The sequence below is a fragment of the Corvus hawaiiensis genome, chromosome 13, assembly GCF_020740725.1.
Source record: "Corvus hawaiiensis isolate bCorHaw1 chromosome 13, bCorHaw1.pri.cur, whole genome shotgun sequence".
Taxonomy (NCBI): Eukaryota; Metazoa; Chordata; class Aves; order Passeriformes; family Corvidae; genus Corvus; species Corvus hawaiiensis.
The window spans coordinates 15221081-15241914 of NC_063225.1; the positions used below are offsets into that span (position 1 = coordinate 15221081).

Sequence of the window (20834 nt, forward strand, 5' to 3'; positions counted from 1 at the left end):
TTAAGGTTTTCCACACACATTCCTTTAATTTCCAAAACAGTGTGTACTTAGTAGAGCAATCTGTAGTTGTTACAACCTGAAAAAACATTTTGGGAAAAGTTTGAGTGAAAGCATTAATGGATTTAGTGTTCTGCCACCTCAAAAAGTAACTTTTAATATCATAAGGACTTGCTTCTTAGTGTCATGGTAAAAATGATGCTTCAGCAGAATAGGTGGAGTACAGGCCACATCAGAGCAATGTGGTGGTTACCACTTGATGTCAGCGGGATCAGGATTCTATCCAATACTTGTACAGGCAGTGGATTTCACAGATAGGAATGTTTTGGTATGTGCATGCTAAGATTTTGTTTGCCAACCTGAGTTGTTTTTCTTTTTAATTTCCAAAGTAAATGAATGTTACTTGTGTTAAATAAAACACAGAACAATATAAATTATCGTAATGTGGCATGCTCTAAATTATTAGTAGGTACAGTTTACCTAAAGCCGTTATGTTTTTATCTCAGGGAAATAGTACATACACAGTGAATTCTAGCATATTCTCTGACTTCAGCTTGCAAAGATGTCTACAGAAGTAAACTCATGACTGAAGTATTTGACTTGAAATAACAAGTGTTCAAACTGTAGTGTCAATTTTCAGAGCATGATGAAATACTAAGTTGCTTTGCCACAGTGTGTTGTATTCTGTAAGGGCAACTTAATTTCATTGTGACTGTTTATCATATTGTAACTGTTTCAAAAAAAACAAAAAACAAAACAAAAAAGCAACAGCTTCTTCTACCGAGATCTTGCTTTTTAGGTTTTCCTTGCTCAAAATCCCATTTCGGTCAGGCTGGGGGTTTGCACGTGAATATATTGCATTGCCATGTTGCAGTGATCATATATATGGAATTCTAGAGCTCTGTTCTCATAGATCACCCTCTGGGAGGGGTGCACTGTAGTGAACAGCACTGCTTTATGATTAAACACAGGATTTGACTTAGAAGGTGGTGATGTATTATGCTGAGCATATTTAATTACTTTATTACCATTTTTCACTCAAAAAGGAAAAAATCAGTTTCTTAACAGCTTGTTCCAAGTGTATATTTAATTTTAATTCCTTAGATGGGTCTCTTTAGTGTTGTAGATCTGTGCAATCCTGCACTATGTGACTGTTCTGCATTATCAAATCTAAATCCTTTACTTGCCTCCCAGGATTCAAATGTACTTTATGGGGATGCAGCTCTAGGAATCAAAATCCAGCCTTTGCAGACATGTGGTTTGAAATGTATTTAACATCCCATATAACTGAACCAGTAAATTTCCAAGCATGGTATAGTAAAGAAGTCAAATTCAAAATAAATTCTGTTTTAGTTCTGGTAGTTCTATCAAACTCATTCATGCTGAGTGCATGGCTTTAAAAGTGATAATAGTATCTACTGTATTATGGAGCTTAAATTCAGCAGTGTTTCACATGTAGAATGGTTGTTTGAAGAAAAAGAATGAGATACAGTAGTCTTATTTTGCTTTAAACACTGGGGATTTATTGTAGATTCCATAATATGTATTTTTGTGTGAATATGAGAAATGTGCTTGCCATATGTTAGCATTTTGAATGTGTAATTTGTGAAGTTGGCATTTGTGCTCTTTATCCTGCAGCTTAGCAACACACAACACTAAGAGGAAGGAAGGGCAGTAGCTTTAACACCTTGTTACGAAAAATTAATTGGACTTTTTTTTTCCATGATTAGCTGCAGATCTTGTAGCCAAAACCTCAAGATAATGCTTTAAGTCAGTGAGAGTAGGACATGTACAGAGCAGTTACACACTTGAGCTGTTCATTAACATGTACAGGAGAAACATTTCTATCTAGGAATTTCTTTTTCGAATAACAGATCTCTAAAAACTGTGTTTAACATATATGGGTAGAGCAATTAAGATATTTTAATTTATATTCTATTACTGCGCAAGACAGAATATGTTTTATTTCTTAATCTATATTTGTTTGTATTGAGTTTACCTGTCTTGTAAGTCATTTATTCATTTAAAAATAAATGCTGTAGTTCTAATCAAATTTACAGGTGATTATTATTCAGAAAAGTAGTGATAGTGTCAATCTCTCTACTGAAAGATTACTTATAATTTTCTTTTTGGTTGTACGGCTGAAATTGGCTAGTGGTTATAGTAACATGTAAAGGAAGACTCTTCTTTCCCCTCAGTTGTCTTTGACTGGAACAACAGAGCCCAGATCCAGAACTGAGGTTTATTTGTATTCTATTTTGCACTGGAGCTACACTCTGGTCTGTGCATATTGAAAAGCAATTTTAAAATCTCAGGAAAAGTATATACTCTGTTTTGTTCTTACTGATCTGTCAGTTTTTAATCTTGATATTTCCCTACAATGCAACTTTATCCTTACTGGATCCTCCCATCTTTCCCTTTGCATAAGGTACTAGAATTGACTGAAATTCCTTCCCATAAGCACACCAGTGGGGCTTTCTTGTACTTTGCTGCCTTATCAGCTTTGGAACTCTCATACTTCATTTTTAAATTTTTTCTTGCCTTTTTTATGTTCCCTGTAAAAAAGCCTGAAGGTTAACATAGAAGAAGAAGTAAAATCTATTACTTCTTTTACTAGAAGACTTACATTTGCAATAAGGAGGTGGTAGAATGCAAAGTAACAGTGTTAACAAATTCCTAATTTGCCCTTTTTGGGGTGAATGTATGTGCACTCAGCAGCCAAACATGCAAACAAGCTTCTTTTCAGCAGCATTGATAGAATTTGATTAATTGATACAGATGAAAAAAGTAACATAAGGCCTGTGAGTGTGTGTGTGCATGCATTTGTAATAAATCTGGAAGGTCCTTTCCTTTCTTGATCCTCTGCTACATAAAAGTCAGGTTTTAGTGTGTGTTGTGACTTTGAAGTAACAGTACTGCTTTTTGAGACAGCAAAATGAACTTACAAGACAAATTATGCATATAAGCAGCCCTAGCTGAAGTTTGAAATCTTAAATACGGTTTGGATGAGGGTGTGCAACTGTCATCAGTGTGGAAGTACACAAACTCTGCTGTGAGTATGGACTAGTATGAGTAAGAATCCCGAAGCGGAACACAAATATGTACAGGATGGTGGGGGTATGTGCAGGGGATGAAGTGAATGACGCTTTCTTCTTGAGCTTTGCTAGCCAAAAAGAGATTGAAACACAGACAGTTTTGAAGGCACTGCTGATGTAATTCTCTCTGAGGCTGGCAAACACCAGCCCAGCAGCTGGAAGGAGTGATCCCAGCTCCTCCCTGAACCAATGCAGATTTGTCAGTGTTACTGTCTCTATTTATGAAGCCATGTTGTGAATGGCATTTGAGGTGTGATCTGGGCTAAAAATAAACCACTTCTCCTTCCTTCCCAGAAGAAAAAAAAAAGTTGATTTTGGCACTGTTTAGGTCGCAGAATAGCTGTATGAGCTCTTGATCCTGTCTGCACAAGTGTGAGACAGCAGCAGGGCAGGGAAGGGCATTCTGGAGCAGGGGGCTCAGGAGTGCTTTAAGCTGCTGTATTGTTGAGAGCACAAATGCAGTGACACCTTCAGCCTTTTGTCCTGCTCCCCATTACAGAAACACAACTTACAAAGAGGTTGCTTCCTGAACATGGAAGGAAAAGGTGCACAATAAAGCAAATTGATAAAAATTCTCCAAAAATAATATGCTTCCAATCTGGTAGTGAATCTTGGGTGGTTTTGAATATGCTGTGATTCTTAAGGTGTCCCTGTGTTTTGCAAGAACTTTCATGTAAACAATTAGCTTTTAACTCATTTTAGGAATTAAATTAAAAGAAGAGCTCCTGGGCAGTACAGAGTTATGGAACAACTTTCAGAAAGATTGAGAATCTCTCATAAATGGGGAAACTTGACTGAGCCTTTTCAGCCTTACTTTTGTGGTACCTGTTCATTACATGTGATAGAAGCAGCCCTGGGATCTATATTTCATGTTAGAAATGCCACATACATACCCTGAGTCAGTGCCTGTCCTTTATTAAGCAGGGGCAGCAAGAATCAGAATAGATGATCTTGCAGTAGAAAGCTTTGTCTGAGGTCCATTTTCCTCATTACAAAAACTCTTTAGCAGCTGCAGCCTATATTGATTTGCCTGGTGTAGCCTTTGGCTCCCAGCCTTAGCAGAGCTCTAAATCCAAAGTGTGAGTTTCAAACTTCCTCAGCAGCATTTCTCATTTGCTGTACCATTTCCAGAGAGTTTTAGGAGCAAGACTTCCCCAGTGACATCCAGTGCTTTGATTTTACATTGGCTTAAAAAGCTGAGGTCAGCTGATCATAAACCATTTAGTTGGGTTTTACTCGGATCTTTTACCTTTTAAAAGAGAGTATTAAAAGATTACAGGAATTGAAAAAGAGCCAATCTGAAATTGTTCAGGCTGCTTTGTGAGTTAAATTGTATGCTAATGAGATATAAAACCCACAACTATCACAGAGGTGATCAAACTGTTTTTTCTTTGTTTCTTTGCAGTGTCTGTGGCATAGGGTATGACCAGTCTCTGTGAGTTGCCATAGACAATTATTTCCAGTGTTGCCTTTGAGAATATGGGAAATGGTGTAATTTACATACCCAATTTTTTCTAAAGCCTTTTACAAATTGTGCTGGCTAGAGGGCAATCTGGAGTCTCAGGAGCTGAAGTCCCCTGAGATAGCTCCTGCTCTGAGCATGCTTTCATCACAGTAAGCAAGCATTCAGTCATCTGTACCTCACCTGGAGAAGTTTATTATGTTCTTTTAATTGACTCTTATTTTTGCTCTTCCATCTGCTGTCCCGGTCACGAGCATGTAAGGAGAGGGTGCTACCTAAGCCTGATAGGAGTAGCACTAAAAAATACATATATTTAAACATATATAACTTTTAAGATTATATGAACAATTTAAACATTCTTTGAGGTCTAAGCAGTAAGTAAATAACTCTGTTGAAATGATTCTATGTGTAAGACTGTGCAACATAATTCTACAAGGAATGCTGGTACCTGTTTTTGTTCAGGAAATTGGCAACATCCTAGGGAGAATTTGAATTGAAAATAGCAAATGCATACTTGCATTAGGAAATTTTTTGTGGATTTGTGTCTGGAAATTTCAGGGGTTTTTTTAATGTAAAAGAGTGAGTAACAAGGTGATTCAGATCTCATCACCCAGCCACTGTGCTTCTATCTTTACTTTGGGGAATAAAGGACTGATTTGTGATCATGACTCCTTCACTTATTTTCTGACCTCTTTCTGTTATTTTTTGTTTTCCCACATCTGCTATGATTTTATGCCTATTCAGTTGAGTTACTCTGGTTTCACCTACCCCCTGGGAAAGCAAATTTTTTTCAAAGAGGCGTAAAAGGTAACACTCTTTGATATTGAATTCTCTTTCTGTTTTTTACCTGTTTTTATAGCTTATATTAACCAATGGAAATCATTCTGCTCCAAGGGTTCTGCACAGAGATTTTAGTTTTGCATTTAGTAATCATTACTGTAACTGTAAATACCATTTTTGGGAAGTGTGTTTCTGTTGATTTATGCTTTCTCTGACCTTTTCTTTTCTCCACAGATTAAATTCGACAGTGATGGTGTCTGTGTTTGCTGTGAAATGCAGCATCAAACATCAGGCTGCAGTAACTTGGGAGAAACACTGAAACTGAACCCTCTGCAGGAGTGCAATGCAGTGAGGCTGACCCTAAAGGTGTGTTAGGACAGAATTAACTGTTTCTTGCAGTTTTAACTTAGCAAAGCAAGGTGTCTGATGAAGGGAGAAGCAGCTGATGTTCTCTGTGTTCATCCACTCTCATGTGCAAGAAATATCTTCACAGTATCAGCATTTCTGTGGGTAACTGTTTTGTTAGAGGTTATTCAAGAAACAGAAGTTAAAACTCGCTATGGCTGATGCTGGAAGGTGCAAGAACAGGTATCTTTCACTGCTGTTCTGAGGTGGTGTTGTTTATTGATGTTATGGTAGACTGCAAAGAAACACAAAGTATTGCAGAATGAGGAGGTGTTTTGTGATTTGCTGCTACCATGAAGGCAGCTGGACATTACCTTGGGAGAGAAGAGTGTTTTTTCTGGGTAATGCTGGAAATGTGCTTATAAACTGCCCTGCAATGTTGTAAGAAGTTTAAATCTTGTCGTGTTTTGTGTTAGAATTACCCAGATGAAAATTTGAGAGCAAATACTAAGAATATTGTATGAGTGAGTTAGAGCTCAGTGTAATTGCTCACTTCGTTATCACCAAATGGGAAGGCATTGATGCTATGTTGTTTTGAAAAATAATAAGGAATCAATGAAAGAACTGCTCATAAAAAGGAACCCTAGCCTGAGAGGCAGGTATTGATTCATTCTAGGTTCATTCATGATCAACAGAACTAACTCTATATCTGTGACTCTCAATTTCAAAGTATGTATTTTAATAAAATTAATAGAAAATAATGGAGTAAAGTAGAGAAATTAATTGTGAGAAAGATCTTAGGGAGGTAGATTATAGGGTGGGTCCTGAGAAAGCTATAAAAGTTTTATTGATATTTTCAATTGAAAAATTGAAAGTTTCATTGAAGTATATGGTATTTGAATACATTTTAAAATTCAGAATGGGTAGAAATCCTGTACAAGGTATGTAGTAAATACCTAAATGTTCTTCAGCCTTGTTAAGAAAAAGCAAAAAACTGACACCAAGTAATAAGGATCAGGTAGAAGTTAAAACATTTTTTATGGCCCCAAAATTAAGTAAGAACTCTGCCTCATGTTTTAATGAGGATGATAAAGGTAACAGAGCAAAACCTACTGGGTAGCAGGAGTTTAATAAGTGGAAAAGAAGCATAACTTGACATTGCTGGTCAAAACGTAACAATCTGCAGTGAAATGTGTTACAAGAAGGTAACTTCTGAGAAGGACGTTCCTGAAAGTATGACAGATGCAGAAACATGAACCTGTCATTCAGGAAAAGCTGACTTGCTAATTCTGTAAAAATAAAGATTGAGGGAGCATATGTTTGCTTCCTGTAAATATGTCAGTAAGGTAAACTTTAATCAGAGGGAAAACAGCTGTTTATCTTTGGAGGACATTGTCAGCATATGAAGTGAGTAGAAGTGACATATGCTGAAAATCAAGACAAGGTTTCTAACCAATACAGCAATCAGAATACAAGCACAAAACATGATTTCTTTTAAGATATAACTATAATTTATAAAGGGAATTGACTTATCAACTTCTGCTGCAAGAGAATGGTTTTAAACACAGTAGTTCCCATGAGTATAGTCTGAGTGCAATTTTAATTATGTTCAGAACTTTTCATCTAAGACAGGGTAGTTAGGAAAATAACTTTTTCAGAAAGTTTCTTACTTCTTTTTCAGTTTTAATTCTACATTTGCTTTCTGTTTGGGTTAGCTCTGATTCCTGGCTGTAAATTTAAGAACAGCATTCTACTTAGCCCATAAGAAAAAAAGTTACAGCTCATTAGGTAACAGCTGATAGTGATAAGGCTCACCCTCTTTAGTTGCAATTAACAACTACAATGTGATTTTAAAGAAACAGGTGTTTTAGTACCAAAAGCTCAATTGTGTTCATTGTTTGAGGAGCCAGAGGGAGAGAAAATGTAGAGAACCAGAGATTATTAAGATTATACACCTTTGTGTATAACATTATGTAGGTTTCATGCTCCTTCTCTTTATTGTAAGTGGGGTAAAAAGCTCATGTTTTCCACTAAGTCATCTGGGGGTTTTTGGTGGTAGCAGCTGTGGAGCTCCACTGTGAGCAGAGCAATTGAGCACATATCACCTGTCTGATCTTGTTCCCAGGCAGCCAAACAGGACAAGGGAAACCAACAGTGGCCACTGATCTTGTGTACGTTAACTGTGCCTTGCATGAATATTGAGTGGGGGGTTTATAATTGCTTTGAAAAATCTCTAAAGTTGTTATTGTTGTTGTTTCTGCTATGAATCATGTCTTTGTGGCTTTTTGTAAATCAATCCTCCTTTCTTAATTTCAAGCCCTGAATAAACTACTCAAACATTTTAATGGGGACAAAAGAACTACCACTGCAGTATGTATGCTCACACATATGTACATATATAAGTATGAGTATTGATTGTATAGACTGACTGATCTATCAGCTAAGTGATGATTTCTGAGATTAGTTGAATAGTGGGATTTCAGCACAAAATTACATGCTACAGTAAAATGGACAAAAATACTCTGCCATTTGACTGTTGTAGCGGGGATTCAGCCCATTCAAGGATGGTGAATTGGTGGGGTTAGAATTATATTTATAAGATATCACGCTTGTAGCCTTGTCTGCACACCTCAGTAACAATAGCACAGTGGCATGATGTGATGAACTGCCATTAAGATCTGCAGGCACCCAAGTCTGATCCATCTGTTTTACAATGGAGAGACTTCTGGTTTCTGTTTTTCACTAGAAGATGTGTTTTCACAGTTTCCTGCATTAGTAGCTCCTAAAATGCCCCTGCAAATAAGGTTCCTTGCTTTCCTCTGGATACTCAGGGTCAATGATATGTGCTCCTAAAGGATGTCAGTGTTTCAGTATCTTGATTTTTTTTTTTTTTTTACAGTAACCAAACTTCTAGAACAGCTTTATCCTGTGTTAGGAACTTACTTGAGTTAATTAAAGCCAAATGAAGGCACAAGCAAATCCTACTTATTTACAAAATTAGTTAAAAGAATTTAAAAGCTTTATTAAGAATCAGGTGTCCAAAAATGAGATGATGACCACAGATGGGATGGATTTAGCATGCAGTTTCAATAACATCAACCTAATCTGTTTTTCCACAGGAAGTGTGTTGGTTTGTGGATGAAATTTTGAGGAACTGAGTTTTTCTTGTAATGTTAATTAAAGTACAAAGGCTGAATTTTCTTGATATCTTTCATCTATGAAAATTATTTCTTCTTTCTAAACTCAGAATATTCTGAACTTACTTAAAATGCACATGGAACATATTGAGAGGATGAAATTAGGTATTTAGAAGTTTAAATTATTTTGAAATGTATTATTGCTGTCTGATACTGGCATGTAAGAGGAGAATGTTATGCTGTTCTGGTTTAATAATGATCCAATTGAGTATTTTGAATTACTTTTAAACAGCTTATACAGTCCAGAATACCTGCAGACATGTATGTGAATTTACAGATTTGCTATTTGCATAATTGCTTCCTACTTTACTTAGGGTGCAGCTGTAGAATGCTTTTGTGACTATCAGGCAAGGAGAGGAGCTGATTCCCTCCTCTGTCTTCAGCATACGTATTTGGTTTGGACTGCTAAAATTCAAGTACAATATAAATAGTAAATGTTTTTTTCAGGTTTCTGATTCCATTCATTAGTTAGCATGTCTATTAGAGATTTATGTAGCTTGGGGCTCTTGCAGTCTTGTGTGAATATTTTCTTTCCTTTCCTCTCCTTTGAATCCAAATTAGTTGTTACTGAGTTTCCTGATGACCAAGTCTACTCATATGTTTAAATTTCTTTCCATTCAGAAGAAGATACTTCCACTTGCAAAACAGAGGAGGATGGCTCCTAACACATTCTTTAGAGTTCTGAGAACAGCCTTTCCTCAGATTTACTGTAAGACCAAATGCAATGTTACTAATTTTGCTGAATAACTTTCTCAAGAGGCTTCATAAGCTACTTGAAGTTGGATGAAGCTCAGCATAGAATAAGTAATTCTGTATCAGATCTTTTAAATTGCTTGGCTTATTTCACATTCCTTTACAGGCAGCTGAAAATATTCCCTACATTGAATGTATTTACCACACTAGAGACCATCCAAAATGGGGTGGGTCAGGGTGGTCCTTACAGTCTGAATAGTTGAGCTACTTTTCCTTCCTGATAAGTTTTACTGTTCCTAGCTTGGGTAATGAGTGAATATGGTTGTAAACTTCTCTCATGGTTGAAAAGGTGCCTCTTTGAATGACTGGAATCTGTTTATTCCATCCTTGTGCAGTTATTTTATGAAACCTTAGTCTTTCAGGAGTCTCTAACTATCATATCCCCAGTACTAAATTTAATGCAGACACCTGAGTCAGAAGGTGTGCAAACTTGCGTGCAAGAAGACCTTCCTGAGTTTATTTTTAAGTAGCAGCTGTGCTCTGCTTTTTAAAAATACAGTAAATATTTTAGATGCATGTAAAAATATTGTACTTTGAAACCTTAAATCTATTTTATGAAGTGTTGGCCATCTCTCCATTTACAATTCAATGTGGGTTTGAGACCTATTCGGTTCAGAATTAATTCTTGAGCCTTTCTTGTATTAGAGTAGATATTTTTCCCAGTGTTTTTCAGACGTATCCAGTGAGAACAACTGAAGTTATATTTTGAGTTAAAAGGATTGTTGTCCTTGAATTCTTGAATAAAAAAGGTACATTGACACTAATTTCATGGGTGAAAAAGCTTTACTGCTCATTATCTGTTTTCAGGATACAGTAGTATAAGAAATGAAGCACTATAATTGAAGTCAATCAAGGAGAAAAGAAATCATCTCCACAGTATTGCAGCTGTGGAGCTGGGTTTAGCCATTGATTGCTGGGAATGTTTAGATCCATGTGTTCGGGGCTGCTGCTCACAGAGTGTTCTTTTTACACATCAGCAAGCTGATTTTACTTCTTTCCTTGCATATTGACTAATGTTTCAAAAATGCCAGGAACTTACGAACCTCAAAGACTACAAACCTTTTATTTCCACAGGAAAATAATCTTATTGAGCCAGCAAAATGTGAGTGTGTTGTAAAGAGGGCTGCCAGTTCAATACTGTTGAGCAGACTGGAACTCATAAAATGAAATGGATGTACTTGTTTCCTTCTAGAGCAAAATAGGCTTAAATATAGTTTCTCAATTCTGTATAAGCTGATTAATTTTCTGTATGATAACTTGACAGAGTAAATGTTTTGTGGTAATAGTGCTTCGTTTGTGTGGCATGGTCTGTATTGAATGTCAAATTCTCTGGTTTGATGCTCATACATGTAACTTAATTTACAGTACAGTTCATTGCTATGATAGGAAGAGGCAAGAAAGTGACTAAATATTTGCCAAAGTCTGCATGTGAGTTGAGTTTTGAAGATGTCCAGACATTCCTCTTTTAGTCTGGCTTACTTGATGGTTTTGAAAGGTAACTGATACTAGAGACAAATTCAGTTACAAATTTGGTTTCTGAGCTGAAGGAGCTCTCTGGATATGGCCCACCATTACAGTGAAATGATACTATTCCAGTTTTCCTTTATATTTGCTGTGATAGGAGGTACAAATGACGTTTTGAAGGACAAAATTTCAGGAGGGTGAACACACATGCAGTGATTATAAAGGACCCAGCCAGTGCTCCCATCACTGGGTGATGAGATTCATGCCATTGTCATTTTTCATTTTAGATTCTATCTCATCTCTTTGCTTCTGTCAGGTAATTGCATGTGCTAACAGCTGTTCTAAATTGCTTTGTTAAATGATTGTTTCTACATTTGAGTTATCGAAGTGACAATCACCAATTTTTTACTTACTCCAGTTTGATACCATCTGACTGCTTTATCACCCAGCAGTTTGATGGAAAACAAAAAAAATCAGTTTTTAGGACAAATTGCTTTTTGAGTATACTGCAGTATGGGGTTTTTTTTTCATGTGATACTCACAATTAATTATATTCTAATTTCTTTTTACTACAAAATATTTTTTAAAAGTTGCAATTAAACTTTCAGATTTTAAATAATACTCAGATGCTGTAACACAACTCTTATTTTAATGTGTTCTCTAGGCTTTTGGGCTACACATTTAGAGAACATGCATTTTTGTATATTTATGTATTATTTTAATTGTGCTAGTAAACAAAGAACTCTGAGGTGCAGTAGCACAAAAATGGTGTCAAAAGAATAATAGTGAAAACAGCTTGAATTAGGAAAAAAAGAAGGAAAAATAGATGTCCTGTCCTCAAGTTAGACATACGGAAAATGATAGTGTGAAGAAGATTTGAGAATGCACAGGTATCCTTTGGGACCACAGCCTAAGTCCAAGGTGTCTGTTATTATGGAGGGAAAGCATGACAAACAGTTATGCCAATGCTGGCACAATTAATTTGGTAATTGTTCAGCTGTAATATAAATGGAATACTGCAGCCATGAAATCTTGCTTTTTTCACTATCAGTTTTAAATTTTAGTTCAGCTTTTAAGATTTACTGGGGGACCTACTTGGGAAAATAAGTGGCCACAGAGAAACCGCTCACAATGTCTGACTCCTGTGGGTGTATGTCTAGATTGATCTAGGCATGGTTCCAGGCAGTTCTGGCAGCTGATTCCACTCTGAAGGGGATTTGTGTCCTCTGCAGTTAGTGAGCTAAGGTGTATCAAGAAAATTGTATATGTAACCTGTAGAAGAAGAATTCTACCTAGTACGTTACACTTATCAGAGCATTAATTATCGTATAAACATGCTGAGGAATCAGATTTTTGTCTTAAAAAACAAAGATAGCATCTAAGAGAAAATTGGTTGAGCCATTTCTGAGGAGCAGAGGATTGTATTTCACACCGTTAGAGATTCACGTGTTGTTTTCTGATTTGCATTCTGGTAGATGTCAGCTAAAAATCTGTCACTAAAGCTGCCTGATTTTGTATTTAATACGGATTTCCTGCTCCTTTAAACACCTATAAATGCAGCTGTCTGTGGCTGGGGGCTGTGGGGAGATACAATTGGCCCTGCTGTGGTTACTGCTTTTTCACAGGCATTTCCTAAAGGTCTTCTTAATTGTCATTGTGTTTGTTCCAGCTGCAGTCTGTAAGCACCTACCCTGTCCTTCTGGCAGCATGTTTGGCCATGGAGATCTTTAGTTCCTTCTCACTTTTTATCTCTAGCTGAATAAATGAGTGTTATGAATTACCTAATTATTTTTTCTACAGGGCACAGGGAGTGAATTTCCTGAAAATAGTGAATTGCCTGAGGCTGATTAATGTTTGGGGAGGGTGAGGGGTGTGGGGAGCAGAGAAGGGTGGATTGTGGCTTGATTCCTGTTTGAGTGGAAACAGACTTTAGGATAAAAAAGCCAAAACAAATAAAGAAGCAGTTTTGCTTTAAGAAATATCTAGTGATGGTGAGGACTCCACCATCATTGCTCAGTTATTACCGTCTCTGTTAAAATTTTAAACTTATAGTATTTTCCATCTCTTTGTTTAACTTCACTGCCTTTTTACATTTTCTGGCTTATAGATGTCTGCTGCTTATTGATCTTTATGAAATACATAAAAACTCTGCATCACTGCATTTGGAATTTTCTAGTTGTACCTTCACCTTCAAAAAGACTGTAGCAGGAACAGTAACTGCTGTGTGCTTAGCCTGGAAAGGAGTGTGTGGGAAGAGGCTGCTGTTCCTGTGGAACATCAAAACAGTAATGCTGAATAACAGAGTGCAGCTGTCCCTGCGTGCCGAGGAAAGTCAGGATGGGTAAGGATGAGTGTAGCTTGCAAGGCACAGGAAGTAATCCTCACTCTAGAGTCAGTGTTTGCAAGGCCTTCAGTTGTGCCTAGTTTAGGATTCTGCATTTAAGGAAAAATGTGGACCAAGGTGAGGTGAAACAAATCAAATTAATGAAAATTATCAGAGGCCTAGAAAGTTGATTTCAGTTGAAGATTGGAGAAAATGGGGTTAATATGTCACAGTAAAGGTGGAAAAAGCTTCAAGAGTGATAATAGAGTTCAAAGGTGTAGAAGTCTGCTGTGTAACAGCCTGTTCTCAAGAGCTAAGGAAGAAAAGAAGCCATGAGTTTCATCTCTGGGATGGACATAACCAGGACACTGATGGTAAAAATAAACACTGGAATAGTGGGGTGAAGCTGTGGGATCTTTAGGAACAGATCAGAGAAACATCTGTCATGAGACTTAGAGGCACAGTTAAGTCTGTCGTGAGGCATGTGAAGTTGTATGAGGGTCTTGGAGACACTTTGCATCCTAATTTAGAACTTTGATTTTATTATTTAGCATAAATGGTATTAAGTTATGCACTTGGATCAGCTAAGTCTTTTATATTTAAATGGCTGTAGTAAACAATGAATGAAGTTCCTTCCCGCTAGGAAATTGTCCTGTTTCTACCCTAGTTCTTGTCTCTGCCTCAGTGTTCTTTACCTAGGTTTGCATATGGAAAGCAGAAAATCCAGGGTCTCAATCTCTCTTTTTTTTTGCCACTGTTAACTAATTGAATCTCCAGGGATCACTTTGCCTGTGTACCTCCATCTGAATACTCTGTCTTTATGACTTTGGATTTGAGTGAGTCCTCTGTATCACCTTCTGTGAGTTAGAGATTGGCCCTTCCAGTATTTTGCTGTTAATGCTGATGATTCTTTGTTCCGCTTTGCTGAGGGGCTGGCCAAGAAGACAGAAAACTACTGACCAGATCAGCTAGAGCAAATCTGGCTCAGTTAAGTTTTTAAATGACTAAAACTTGTTGGCCCATTTATTGTCTGCCTGGTTCCCATGGCTGGCATTTCCATCTTCAAATGAAGGTCACTTGAGGAGCATGCAGTTACAGTGGCAGGAGTAAATCTGCACCCTTCTATCATTTGTTTCAGTACTGTTGGGAAAAACAAAGCAATTTATAGCATGGAAGTTACTTCATGCACTGGCAGTGAATAAAATAATTTTAAACTTAGATCCTATGGAATGTTCTTTACACAGTGAGTGTTTTTTACTCATGGTATTGTAGCAATTTTGATTAAGTTTTTCATCTGTTCTCTCTGCTGCTTTTTCTCAAATGCTTTTACTGGCTGTTCAGAGAACTCAGCCACCCAAGTGCCACAACAGCCATGCAGTTGCTGTACAATGATTGTAGTAGTTTTGAAATGTTGCCAGCACACTAAATTCTTTTCTTTTCTTTTCACTGGCTGTGAAGAAAGTAAATACAAATTCAGTGATTGGAAGAGAGATGGATGCTTTATTCTTAATGACACCATTGCTATAAATATGTTTCCATTTTAATTCAAATGTTTCTTTTCTTTTATTCTACTTGTTAAAACAATACTCTGTGTTCTATTTTAAAATTCTTTTTCTTAAAAAAACCCCCCAAGCCAACAGTATGACCATAAGCACTTAATTCATCAGTAGAAGGTGAAATGCCTGGGTGTGTAATCACTGTGTTTCTCTCATGTATAAAAATATTTCAGACGTATAGAGTTTCTGACACAGAATACGTTTCTATTCATACTAGAATTTCCATTGAATTTCTTTAACACACAACCCTAAGTTGGAGATTTCAACTACTGAAAGCAATAATATTTCTGCATGTCGGTTTTTAATCAGAAGTGTCTTTCGTAGTATCCTTCTTTTGATAGCTGTAGCTTGGAGTCCAGTGTGAAAGACTAATTTTTCTTTTTGGGGAACTAGAAAATTTGAGCATCAATATTTCTGAGGAAATATCTAATAACAAATGTGTTGTGAGAAGTGGGAAAGGGAAGATGTTTGTTTCTGTAATTGCTGCCTTTGTGGATTGCTACATGGAAAAAGATTACAAGCTAAATGGGTTCTACCCAGTTATTTGAGACCATATTAATTGATAGCAGTTGACAGTGTTTGTTATCAAATTCCTCAAACATTTCCTGTCCTTTGTGTCCCTGAGATAAGAGATGATATTCTGATGATGTCTCTCCGCAGGACCTGTTGTTCAGTGTGTGCGCTCTCAATATCATCTCCACCATTGTCTGTGCTTTGGCAACAGCAATGTGTTGCATGCAGATGGTTTCTTCTGATCTTCTGCAAATGGTGAGTACGTTTCAGTGACAGCACAGGGGTTTGTCCAGCATAACATAGTGTCCTTCTCTGTGGTTATTCATTTGCACTCTTTGCTTGTGAACTTAAGCCTGTTTGTGTGTCTCTGTGTGGTGTTAGAATGTGTGCGTACATGGGTCTATTTTTTTATCTGCATACATCTATATATATAGCACATAGATGTATGCAGTGTGAGGAGCTGCTGTGTTTTAAATGTTTATGTATTACATTAGGGTGTTATGATCAGAATTTTGCAATTGGGAGTTGCTATTTTTGTTAACGAGGTTATTAACGAGGTTTAGTTACATATGCCCGTTACATTTACTGTCATCACTTGTATTTATCTCCAGTTTCCACACTCCCCAGAGCAATTACTTAGCTTTGAGATCCCAGTTTTCACTACTGCATTGGTATGAGAACTATGGAGTATGAGAAGTGCCAATAACTGTGTTTTCAAAAGGAAAACATGTTCAGCTTCAGAGTAGCATTTGTGTTCAAAACGAGGGAAAAGGATTATTAGTCTTCTGCATAGTCAGCTGCATCACAGAATGCTGTCTTGTTTTGGTTGCACAAAGGCAGCTTTCCTATTCCAAATGAGTGTTGGGATTCACAAGGTTTCAATGTAATGTTGAGATTAAAAAAAAGAAAAATTTAAAAGCCTTTGTATTTTTCAGGCCAGCTACACTGCTTGTAACCTTGCTCTATTGCTGAAGAATCTAGGAAATGTCCTGTTTAGTAAGAGAGGGCAAACACACTAATACTCATCATTTGTACAACTTTTTTTGCATGAATGGAAGACTGGCCCAGCAAGTTAGCTGTAAACCATTTAAACTACACAGAAGTGTTGTTTATTCAACAGGCATGTGGTTGTTTTAAAAATAAATAAATAACTAGAAATACACTGGGTGCCATGGATATTGATTTAAGTGCATGAATTGCAGAGTTAAGACTGTCCTTTCTAGACAAGTGTTCCAGTCACTGGGTTTCAAACCCAGTTAAAGAATATTTTCCGTCTGGGATCTGGTGTTTGGTTCACATAGTAATGGATATAATAAGTTAGGCTCATATGTTTAGGTAATGACTACAAATAGTACATAAATGCATTTTTGGTATAGGGCTCTGTGTATGCATATTGTGCAGGCTTGTAGATGCTTGTAAACAGTGCTTATTTAATAACTTTAGTAAGGATGTGAAACAATTAACAGAAATAATAATTTCAGCTGATGACACTTATATTTTAAATGTTAAAGGATTTTTATCATATTCTGGGTATTCTTTCTTTTCACACACTCTCCCCCTCCATATTTGCTACAAGAATGCCCATTGACTAAAGAACTTTTTCACCTTGCAGTGTTGATGGGGAGATGAAGAAAATATCACATCTTGAAAAAATCTGTCTAGTGGAAAAATGGTAGCAGTGATCCAGAAGTGTAAATACTCCAGGAATCTTGATCTACACTTAATAATATTTAGCAGTGTCAGATGGATAAAAAGGAATAGATAACAATGAACCCAGAACAATATTGAAGTGCTTCTGATGGGCACATGCAAGAAGCAGTAACCTCAATAGCAAGTCAGATTCCTTAAAAGCACATAATTTTTCTCTCTGCCAACTCATTCTTGATGTCTTTAAGATTCTTTCTTTCCCACCTGGCAATGCTGCCATTATGTTAATTTCTTTTTGCTTCCTATGCTTTGTGTTTCCAGCTTTCTGTCTTCCTGCTTGGTTGTCCGTTCTCCCACCCTTTCAGCTCCACCGAAAAGAATTTTCTTCCCTCTCCACAGAAGAAGGGAAATATATATATATATATATATATATTTCTGTTCAATCCCAATCTTTTCTTGTTTATCAGTTTTTCCCTTTCTTTTTTCAGGTTGCTGAGCCAGATTCCTACCGGGCCTAAGTGAGCGTAACTTCCCTGGGGCTACGCTGACTTAGACCAGTTGAACTCTGACCTGAGGATTTCTTTTTCTTTCACTACTTGCAGCCTATTGTCCCATGATCTGCAGTTCCCCTTTGCTCTACTACACCCATAAATCTGATTAACTTCCTTTTCTCTTGCTTGTTAATGTTTGGATTTGTGCTTTTTCCTTTTACTTTTCACTGATGCGTGCATCTTCTCTTAGCTGGGTTGTCCTATGTTGGAAGTTGGACAGCAGCAGCAGGAGATGCCATTCCTCAAAGCTGAAAAGGTTTTAATTATTCTGCTGATTGTTTTACTCTGTTCTACAGTATTCAAGAGCTCTGCAGGCTCTTCTGTAGCAAGAAGAGGCAATAGGGAGCACCCTTCCTGGACATCATTACGTTATTGTTAGAGCATCAGTTCTGTGATTCCTGTGTTGTGTTAGTGTTCTTGTCTCAGAAATTAATCTGTTAGAATGGTAAGTTTTGCAAACTCAAAGAATTCCAATTTATTGCTTAGCAACATAAAGCAGGTGTAACAGTCTCAAGAAAATCTGCAACGTTGGTTCTGTGATTTTGTGCTTTGTTGATGACTTTTGCATACAGGGAGTGTTTTGATTCATACAGGCAAACGGATGTATTTGCTGGAAACTGCTGACTTCTGACATCCCAATCTTTAGGAAAAATGTCCTAAAAACATAAAAACAAGCTGTCCAGTAGTAAGCAGAGATTAAATTTTCCAATTAATTTGAAGAGGGTTTTTTTGGTTTAAAAATAGTCCTACCTAACAAGTATTTCATTTCAAGTGCTAAGGAAAAAAAACCTGGCAAAATACTTCAAAGTATTTTTATTGCTTTATATTTTATTTTATATTTTTTCTGATTGTTCCTTATTGGAGTGGACTGTTTCAGAAAGTACCCCAAAATTTTCATTTCACTTTAACCTTTCTCACTGTGTTAAGTATAGGCATTTGCTCAGGCAAAGAAGCCCTACCAATTGTACTAAAGCTTCAAGAAGAAGTGATATCATAGCTAAAGATTGAAAAGGCATTTTTTGTGTTTCACTAGAGAGTTTAAGGCTGCACTCCATTACAGGACTTCCCAGAATTGTTCTTTCTATGTACACACCCCTTTAGGAGATAAATACGAATCAAATCAAGATCATAGCAAGGCTCTGTAATGTGAAGAAACCCCTCTTCATAACCAAAGTGTCACTTCCATGATATTTCATTTGTTGCCTGAGGCAGTTTCAGTTTACATCTTGTCTGATGAATGGCTACTGCAAAAATGCACCGTTTTCTTCAAAAGGTAGCTACCTGAAATAAACTAAGAAATACAAGAAATGACAGCCACTGTGATCAAGCTAAAGCATGAAGTACACCTATTCCACTCCTCCTTCCACTCCAGATATGTTTATACAGTTCTTATCCTAGAAGTGCTGGCACTGATATCATTGAGTGTGTTCTGATTTTATCACCATCACTGTTAGTTGCTGTTCATGTTATGTGATACCTAAAACCATCTGTTATTTTGTAAAGAAAATAAGGTAATGATGACACATGCAAGCTGTAATATTTAATTACTGTTTTCATCAGTCCCAATGATAATTCAGCATGTCATTATCTTAATAGGCTGTAGTTAATATTTCTACTCAAACACCTCACAGAAAACATCTCTGTATGAGGATAATATCTTGCTGGCATTGTTTAACCCCCATATTCTGGTGAAATAGTAATTTAAAAAATCCTGCAGAGTGAAGCTTAACTGAAAATTGATCTTAAGTTATTACATATCATTTATTATTTAATCTAATTGCATCAAAACCTAAATATTACTTTTTTGGGCACAAAGTTCACTTACAGGTACTGTAAAACCCAGATGACAGTCCCTTTAGAAATACGCATTGGGAATGACGTACATCCATAGAAAGATCCTAAATGTAAATATGGTTGCATAAATACTCCCCTCACACCCACCATAAATGCAAACCTTTGGTCAGGAAATCTTTTGGCATTTTTAACGAATGTAACATTTTCATTAAACATTTTATTGGTAGAATAAGAATATTTAATATTTAAGACTAAAATATGGTCATCACTTCAAAAAAGATGTCGCAGAGCAATGCCCATGAGGCTGCAGAGCTAATGGCTTATAATGGTTGAGGGAACAGCAAATGGAAACAACTGAGCAGAAAAATCTGAATGCGTTTTCCTTATCAAAATACCTTCTGTCTCATCATTTCCCTTTAAGATCAGGGACAAATTAGAGGAGTCAACCGTGGTCCTTCTGTTCTTGCAGACAATTAGAGTCTACATTTCCCTTCAGCAGATACTGATTCCCTGTTTCAGAAAAGGAAAACAGCAACCTGTCCAGGAGGACAGTTAATTGAAGACAGAATTACAGACTCGAGTGTATTGCACAGAGCTTTTGCTCAAGATAACATGCCAGTATTTAATTATATGCAATTAGAAATTTTTATTTCCCATTCTCAAAAATTAGCAGATTTTTATAAATGACTGAAATGAGAATAATGAACCCTGTAGTCTCCAAAGGACTGATTTGAAGTTGTACAGTACATTCAGTAAATGTGATGTGGAAGGCAGAGGTAATTACATGCAGATATGGGAAAACCTCCACATAAGTTTCCCTTTGAGCACCTGTCACATACTGATATATGGCACTTCTGGTTTAGATAAGCTGTAATTGCTGAGAAGTGGCTCCCAGCTGTGGCATTTACCATGGGGTCAGTAGTGCTGAGCAGCAGCAGGATATGCAGACCAGAGGATGTCTTTGCTGATGTTTAGAGGGGAGGTCCCGTAGCTGGGAACACTGGTGCAAAGTTTTTAGTCTCATATACCTTGGGCAGAAGGATGGACCACATGGCATCAGATGAGGAACTGTTTCAGTAGAGAAATATATTGACAGGTCTTGCCTGGTGTTTCATCAGTTCCTTAACTGGGTCTCCTCCATCAGCTTTTACCTCAGTGTACTCAAAATATTCAGAACATGAATAATACCTTCCAATTACTTCAGTGACCAACCTTTAGATGACCTTTCAGTGAAGAGCTGGAAGTTTGTTCTGACAAAAAGAGAATGAGTTTTACAGTTTTACACATATCTATGTAATGGTGCTTATTTCACCTGGAAAAGTTAAACACAGAGAAGAGCTGTCTTATTCTTCTTCAC

The 20834-nt window shown here is 36.8% G+C and overlaps 1 protein-coding gene across 2 annotated transcripts in view; it reads left to right on the forward strand.

Moving 5' to 3' along the window:
- Positions 1-20834, forward strand: part of FAM189A1 (family with sequence similarity 189 member A1) — a 107978-nt gene that overhangs the window by 50631 nt on the left and 36513 nt on the right. For both annotated transcript variants that reach the window (XM_048318304.1, XM_048318306.1), the window contains 2 exons: positions 5569-5700; positions 15633-15740. In XM_048318304.1, the coding sequence (XP_048174261.1) occupies positions 5569-5700; positions 15633-15740 (240 nt within the window). The remainder of the gene's footprint in view (positions 1-5568; positions 5701-15632; positions 15741-20834) is intronic.